Source organism: Quercus suber, unplaced genomic scaffold (assembly GCF_002906115.3).
Source record: "Quercus suber isolate HL8 unplaced genomic scaffold, Cork oak 2.0 scaffold_1028, whole genome shotgun sequence".
Lineage (NCBI taxonomy): Eukaryota > Viridiplantae > Streptophyta > Magnoliopsida > Fagales > Fagaceae > Quercus > Quercus suber.
In genome coordinates, this window is record NW_027070439.1 from 93456 (window position 1) to 102411 (window position 8956).

Genomic DNA, 8956 nt, shown 5'->3' on the forward strand with positions numbered 1-8956 from the left:
TAGAATAGAATTTTTATCATATACAAAAAAACATAGTTCATCAATTACAATTGCGCATTTTGTAGATTTGTGATAAAAGTGGTACTAAAATCATGGTTTTAAAAACTGGATTGAACATAAAACCAAAAAAGTACTGGGTCTGGGTTTTTTGGTTCATGCAAAGCCATGTAGTTTTGTAACTACTTGACTTAGATCAAGCGAGACTTTCCAAACCGTACCGCTTGATCAAAGTGAGACTTTCTGACTAGTTCTCAAAAAAGATAGTCAAACTGTGACATCATAAAAAATAATTATTAGTTATAAAAAAATAAAATAAATTTATAAATAAGGAATTACAAGCTTATAACTAGAAATAAATAAAATACTATTTTATCAAGTTTAGTCCCACTGCACTGTCAATGATATTAATTTCACACAATTATATCCATTTCGCTAATATAAATAATCAACAGATACATTAGAATATTTATTATATTTTAAATAAATCCTTAAAACACCAAGTCAACAAATCCTATCAAACTACTACTTAAAAAAAAAAAAAATCCTATCAATTCTTTCTAAAAAAATATCCTATCGAACCTAGGAACTCTCAACTGTGACCAAAACGTGGCAACTTCCTATGAAAGCGTATAATTTAAGGTGTATTATACGTGTTTAGTTTACTTTTGTTATTTTTTTAATTGGGTGAGTTTTTTTGTTTTAAATATATAATATCAAGTGGTAATGTGTTTTAATCTTTACATTTTATTTAATTAATGAGTGACGTGAAAGAAAATTTTAATTAAAAAAAATACTAGAAATAAACCAAACTCATCTTCTCAACATCTCCTTATGAAAAAGGAAAACAACAAAGGCCAAGTTGTCCACGAGAATCAGTCTCCACAAAGTCATCCACGGCCTCTTCAACTGCTTCCTTGCTTCCTCCGTGGCCTACCGCTGTGAAGACCCAGCACTACACAAGCGCTGGAACCTTTATGGTGTGGAACAATTTTTATTTGATTCTTTTTTTTTTTTCTTCTTTTTCTTTGTTGAAACTTGAAATGACTGTGTTTTTCACATTTGATCAAACCGTTTTAAAACCGGTTGAACCATCTCCATTTTTGGTTTTCACGGTTAAAAATGTGGTTTTTGGGTTTTTTTTTTTTTTGGCAATTTTTGGCTTTGTAGGCAAATCAGATCGGATTGAGGTCCGGTTCCCGAGTGAACTAACCGCCGGTCCAGTTTTTAAAACTATAACTAAGATTTAAACACTTTTTTTTTTTTTTAATTTATAGACCAAGATTTAAATTTTAAGTAGTCTACTTTTGAAACTTGGACGACAGAATGAGAAAATTATGCCAACTTTAAACCTTTTTTTTAATTATAAAGACTTGAAATACTTTTTTTTTTTCTTTTTAATTATAAAGACTTTCAATACTTAAACGTTCAAAAGCGCCTAACTTTAAACAGCTTATTCATTTATTATATTGAATTTTAAAGAGTTGTTGGTCACAATTTTATATTTCCATTTCACCACTGACCACACCCCCCCTTTTCTCTCTAGTGAAAAATTGCTCTGCACTTTACAAACGATTTCTCTGTATGCCAATATTAAAACCCATACTTATTTATTTGATTTTTTTTTTTCATCTTTTGTAATTGTTTTGTGTGTTTTCCAAATATGCAGATATTCATGGGTGTCATTGATATCTACAACGCCTCCTCTCTGTGCTTGACCAAACCCAACCCTGGTTTTCAACATTTTGTGGTGCCTCAATCTCAATCGCACATACCCAGTTGCTTGATTCAAGGAAACGGCAGGAGGGTCGTTGCTATGGCTTCCGCTGTTCCTTCTTCGATAGAACCTGTCAATGAGGTTCAACAGAGCTTGACCGGTGACTCCTTTATTCGACCCCATTTGAGGAAATTGTCTCCTTATCAACCCATTTTGCCTTTTGAGGTATTTTTCTCAGTAACCCTTTAATGGTTTTTTGTCTGCTTTTGCTCACTTAGTTGATTCTTTGTGACAAAGATTAAGTCTTCTGATATTGTGGATGATTTTTGGCTGTGGCAGTAGTTTGTTATAACAAAACAAAACCAAGTTTTTTTTTTTTTTTTGATAAATCAATTGTTACAAGTTGGGTTCTCATCAAGGAGACCAGACAATGCCACTGAGCAACAAGGCTCTTGGCAATAACAACACCAAGTTAATTAGTACTCGGCAGTGTTGGTGACCCCCGGGGGGGGGGGGGGGGGGGTTGGTTTTNAGTTGGGTTCTCATCAAGGAGACCAGACAATGCCACTGAGCAACAAGGCTCTTGGCAATAACAACACCAAGTTAATTAGTACTCGGCAGTGTTGGTGACCCCGGGGGGGGGGGGGGGGATTGATGTTTGAGGATTTCGATTTTCTTCTACCTATACTATGCTAATGGTGTAACTAAAGTGGGTCAAGTAACAAACTTATAAAAGTGATGTTAAGGACTACCCCTAAAGCCAAAAGAAACCAATTTAAGGGTCATCTGTATTGTGTCACACAACATAAAGACTATGCTAAGGGGCTTTTCTTAAGCATAATGAACCCTTAGTGATGGTTGACCACTGGATACTCCAACCTCATCAGGTATTCTCACTCACTGAGTTTCAGCAAGTAATGAATATTGACTGTGGCAGTCCACCTTAATCAAAAAGCCCTCGCACTATGACCCAATATGGCTATATATTTTTTCAAAATCACTATCGGCTTGAAATATTATGATGAATGTTGATTTATTAATTGAAAAGGGTTTAGCACAAGACGTCCACTACATTTTCTTTAAGAAAAATGGCAGCTATAATCAATTTAACAGACAAGTGGTGTTTGTATACTAATCAAAAAGTTAAAAACAAGGAAATAAAATTTCATAGAGAATGGTGTTTGTTTCTCTCTGTGATTGGGTTGATTTTTTTAGTTAAATGAGATGTTTTTCACTTTTAGTTTTATATGGTTATGGCCCCCAGTTACAATGCCACTTGAGTGGAAATCCATGTTCATTCATAATCTGATATCCAGATTAATGAATGGTGTTTTTTGGTACAGGTTTTATCAGCCCGTCTTGGAAGGAAACCGGAAGATATCATCAAATTAGATGCGAATGAAAACCCTTATGGTCCTCCACCAGAGGCAAGTTGTATGTGACATTATACTTTTGGTGTGGTATAACAAAAGGCAAAGTCTTTTGTTTCATGACCTTGGTTTTGTTGAAGATCTTAAAGAAATATTTATTCAGTGTTTAAAAGATTTGAAGACAAAGAAGAGTCTGTCACTGTCTTTATTGCAAGCACCATACTGAGTGTCAATACCCCTTTCTTCCTAAGTAGAAATTTAGATTGTTTGTAGGTTTTTGAAGCTTTGGGCTCAATGAAGTTCCCATATGTCTATCCAGACCCTGAAAGCCGTCGCTTGCGTGCTGCCCTTGCAGAAGATTCAGGACTTGAATCTGATTATATTCTTGCAGGATGTGGTGCAGATGAGCTCATTGATTTAATTATGCGGTTAGAAATTGAAATTTTGTATTTGTATAATTTTCCAAATTATAATTCCCATAAGTATCTAATTATCTGCCTAAATTCAACAGTCAACAGTTCCTAATCTTGTGTGGATTTTGTTGTTGATGAATATATGCTGCAGTTGTGTGCTTGAACCTGGTGATAAGATTGTGGACTGCCCTCCGACCTTTACAATGTATGAGTTTGATGCTGCAGTTAATGGGGCACTTGTTATAAAAGGTAAAGATAAGATATCTGCTTTCTTTTAGTCTCTTTCACTGTGTTGGAGTTTCTAATTTTTTATTTTTTTCATTAATAAAAATTCTTTATATTTGGTCCCTTAACATCCTTCATTTCTCTGCATGCTTTTCTTTTCATTTGACTGTTGCATCATATGTGCATAACGTGCATAACCTCCTGCAATTTCATGATTTTCTACAGTCCCCAGGAAGGCAGACTTTAGCTTGAATGTTGAACAAATAACAGATGTTATTGAACGAGAAAAACCCAAATGCATATTTTTAACATCTCCTAACAATCCAGATGGGAGGTAATTCTCAATTGTTTCTTTGCTTCATGTATATTTGGCATAATTAGTTTACTTGATTGACTTGAGGTCTCTGGCATGTCCTTACCTTACTGCCCAGTAATGGACATTCTAGCACATTTGAGGGAAGGATAAACTCTGGAAGGGTACATTTATCATTTATGAAAAGTCAAAGTATCTGCACAGAGCTTTCTTCTATAGTAGACTTACAAAACTAGTTAGTCTGAATTTAGGCTTTGATCCATTTAAGAGATGTTCATAGTATGGTTTGGGATATTCAATCTATTCTTTTAACATGTGTGTTAATATTGGTGCATGATGCAGATATGTCCATTTTAAGACAGAATAAAGGATTTTTTTATATCTCTCAAGGGTTATTTACTGAATATGCTCAGATTGTGTTGGTGCTAGACTAGAATTTAAGAAGTGTTCTATTAATTACCTGTAGAATGAAATGCTAAGGGATCTGATTGTAGAATAAATAAGGGCCTGGATGAGGAGAGAGGTTAATAGAGGTGAAAAAAAAAAAAAAAAAAAAAAAAAAAAAAAAGACATCCAAGTACATAGGGAGTATACAGGGGTGTACATATCAAATACAAAAATTACATAAATTAAGTAAATCCAAAATTAAAGAAAAAGGTTGGTTTCTCTACATTGAAACCCAGTCCAATAAGGTTCTGAAAAATAGAAGCTTGAGATCAGGCATAGAATGCTCGTTGTCTTCAAAACACTTATTATTTCTTTCCTTCCAAATACACCAAATCAAACAATAAGGAACAGCCATCCATATATCTCCATTACAATGGCAACCAAATCGATCTTGCCAGCAAGCAAGAAGCTCAACAACAGACATTGGCATAGCCCAACAAACTCCAAATAAACCAAATACCATATCCCACAACTCCAGAGCAACCGGACAATGAAGGAATAGATGGTCAATAGTTTCACTATTACACTTGCACATATAACACTAATCCAAAATGCATACCTTTTTTTTCCTTAAATTGTCAATTGTTAGACATTTCTCCAAGGCAATAGTCCATACAAAGAAAGCCACTCTAGAAGGAATCTTTTGCTTCCAAATGCTTTTCCAAGGGAAAAACTGCTCACTATGGCCAACTAGAAGATGGTAGTACGCACTAACTATAAACCCCTTACTCTTACAGGGTAGCCAACATCTCTTATCCTCCCCGATTCCCCTTATAGGAGTGCTATAAATGGTATTTACCCTCTTTGTTATTAATAAGTTGTGCTTGGAATCTTGATTCATCAAAAATAAAAGTTGTGCTTGGAATCTAAGAACCCAAAGCAAAACCTAGAATGAAGGATATTTTATTTCTTAGAGAACGTACCTGTTATTCTAACAGATGCTTGAAATGGTAAGCTAATCACTATGGAAGAGTATATTTGCATATTTAAAAACATACAGTTTTAGACTATGATCGTGAATACTGTTGTACCATTTGCCTATTTAACAAAAAAGGGTCATACATAGTGCACAAGACTCTTGCTTCTTTGGGGTTTGGGAGAGGTGTTTAGTAGGAAGCTTACCCCCAATTTGCCTACGTACTGGCTTTGTTGAATCAAAGAATATATATATTTGTTTTGCAAATGCCCAAAGCCACCAAAACTAGCTGTAATGACCAAAATTGATCATGTGCGTACACCAAAAAGAAGTCATGTGCGTACACCAAAATTGATCTATTAAAGATATTTAATTTTGTTGGACTTGGTTGATTGTGATTGATGTTGATTCACATAGATTGATGCTATAAAAGAGATTGGATTGCTATTTTAGTTTTATTTTTCTGTCTTCATCACTTTGTGTTTATTTTAAGCAAATCCTATTTGCTGATTCCTAAGTTTTTCCTTTCTTTTTCTGTTATGTTAGTTTTCCCCAATCTCCCTACCCTTTTTTCCTCCCTTTTTATTTCCTGAACACATGTTCTCGACTTCATTGTCCTGTTTTGGTGTTAGAATAAACCTTGATCTAGTTTTCTAACAAAACCATGGAAGCTGTCACAACTGCCACCCTCCCCAAAAAAGCTAGTCCTTAACAAGAATCCAATAATCACATAATCCGAGACACCCACCATCCAACCATCGTGAACACGTGATCCAAGATCACCCCTCCATCACCACCTATAGCCAAGCTCAAAATCAGTTGATTGACCCACCCCCAAAGAGCTCAAATTCCCTAAAACTTACGCTTTTCAACTGCTAAATATAATGCATCAACTTTGATTCATCTCATACGAAAATCCTACCAACCACCATCGCTGATGTTACCTTCTGCCAAAATCCCTCCTAAAAATGAAACCCTCCCATCACAACAAAGACCAAGCCACTTGTGACAACCATCAAGAGCCTCAATACAAACCCCTGCTGCCCAAGCATTGCTTATATCCTTGCAAATGTAACAAGGCCCAATCAACACACAATCAAATGCAAGTATCCTGTCTCTGCTGTTGGGTCCCCTAGCACTTCCCACAGTCTGTCACAAGCTCCATGTCAACTGGCAAATCCATCAGCCTTATGATTGTGCTGCTGATATCAACCACAATCCATAGATTACAGCCTCCATTTTACCCAGTCTAGTACTACTGCCTGATCAATTAGTTCCAAGCCACCTATGGCTTCAAACGTCGCTCATGAGCCCTCCATGCATTGGCGATTAAACTTTCCAGGTCCCAATGTGCTGCCACTGTCACTTCTGGTATCTATAATTTGGTCTCTTTATATAATGGAAGAGGAAAGGGTGTTTTTTTTTTTTTTGTTAAAAAAATAAAAAATAAAATTCCCTTTTCAATATTGTGAGTGTTATCTGCAAGAATGTCCCTTTCAAATCTTTTACCTTGCTACTATGGCCCCAGATGTCTAGATGTCCTAAACTCATTTATCTATTGACTAATAGGCACCTTGTAATGTACCATAATTATGAAGTAGGTTTTGTCCTTGAAATATATCCTATGCTTTTTAGTTGATAATCAATTTAACTCCCTGTATTTGCTGGTTTGGGTTCAATATGGGAGGTTACATTTTACAAATGTTTATTATACCATTGTGATTCTTCATATTTATTTTATTTTTAATTTAATTTGTTATATTTACTTTGAAAATGTTTTACCTTCTCTTCTTGATGTGAAATGTTCAGAATCTTAAATTGCAAATGAACAACTGGTGCAGGTTTAGCTGGACTTCGTGTGGGATATGGAGCATTTCCTTTGAGTATCATCAAGTATCTTTGGAGAGCAAAGCAACCTTACAATGTTTCAGTTGCTGCTGAAATATCTGCTTGTGCAGCTTTGCAGAATCCCACGTATCTTGAGGTTAATTCTTGTCCTATTGGGATTGTCCATATTTATACTAATAATTTATGTTTAGGCTTGATAAAATCAGCATTACTTCCATTCAATGCCATATCTGATATGAATCAACAATCTCTTAACAGAAAGTGAAAAATACGTTGGTACAAGAAAGGGATAGGCTATATAATCTTCTTAAGGAAGTGCCATTTCTCAATCCATATCCAAGCTATTCTAACTTCATTCTTTGTGAAGTTGCATCTGGAATGGATGCTAAGGTATTGAAGGTATGCAGTTTTCTCACTTACAAAATGAATTTACACTGCTAGATGACTATGTGTTTGTGTGTATAGTCTTTCCTCTCTATAGTTTTGCATGATTGTTTGGTTTAGTAGTCAATATAATGTTCTCTCTCTCTCTCTCTCTCTCTCTATTTAGGTTGCAATTAATTTAGGATGAAGTCACTTTAAGTGCCTGATGTTGCTATTTAGGTTGCAAATTAATTTAGGATGAATTGCTCTAATCAGAATTATGAGTTGACTTCATAGGAGCTGGGTAGGAAAATGGACTGAAATGTTGATTATGGACTTGTTCCTAAAAAAGCTGTCAACAACATTTATTGTTTTATCATTCTCTTAGTAAAATGTTTCTAAAAATAGTTCCTAACCCAATGCCCTAATGGCATTGGTTAACATCTCCCAAGATATTATTGGGTTTGAGTTAAGATGGTTGGGACTTGGAGTAGGAACATTGGTTTAAAGTTTTATACATGGCTATTAAATTAAATAAGTTTTTACCAATATTTTTTTTGTGTGTATATATATACACACACACACACATTACCAGTATTCCCAAAAAGGGTATGCTGGTATGTTCCGGTACCAAAATATCCCGTTCTAGTGACTAAACTGAATTGGCTTCCAAAACGGAATTCATAATGCATTGAACCAGCTATCCACTTCTTTGTTTGTTCTTGTTCTTTCCTTTTAAATCTTTTCTACAGGTTACTTGCTGCTCATTTTGCTTTGGAACTGTTACACTGTCACTAAAAAATAAGGAATTATGCTGATAACCTTATTTTGGTACAGGAGGACCTTGCAAAAATGGGTGTAATGATCCGCCACTACAACAACAAAGAATTGAGGGGTTATGTTCGTGTATCTGTGGGGAAGCCTGAACACACAGATGTCTTGATGGAGTGCCTTAGACGCCTGTCTTGATTCTTCTGTGCAGGGGCATCATTTTAGGGAGCAGAATTTGATTTGAGTGGTCAAAATTGAAATTGTATTTTTATTCTGCTTTGAACTGTATTATAAAATCGCAATATTTAGTTTGTGGTTGTGGAGCATGAATGATATTTTGGTCAGTTTGATACCTTTTGCTGTGGAAAATGGGTTATAAATTTTTGCTCTTCTCTAGATTGTACTCTAGTTATGGTTAAACTTTCTTTGATAGAGAACGAGAGAGATGCTCAATTCTTTATAGATTTGTAGTCCATAGTGCTTGCTTAACCTTGCTGTGCAATTGGGTGGTGTGTAAACGTTTTATAAAACATTGCTAGCATGAGCTGTTATATTGTGATACCCTGTTTACCATGT

The 8956-nt window shown here is 35.1% G+C and overlaps 1 protein-coding gene across 1 annotated transcript; it reads left to right on the plus strand.

The window, feature by feature from the left end:
- The first annotated feature begins 832 nt into the window (after positions 1–832).
- On the plus strand, positions 833–8956 carry LOC111997499 (histidinol-phosphate aminotransferase, chloroplastic). The gene is made up of 10 exons (XM_065768959.1): positions 833–977; positions 1667–1939; positions 3058–3141; positions 3358–3512; positions 3649–3746; positions 3948–4056; positions 6741–6769; positions 7240–7382; positions 7505–7645; positions 8447–8956. Exons 1-10 carry the CDS (start codon positions 975–977, stop codon positions 8576–8578), a joined length of 1167 nt encoding a protein of 388 aa, XP_065625031.1. The 5' UTR covers positions 833–974; the 3' UTR covers positions 8579–8956.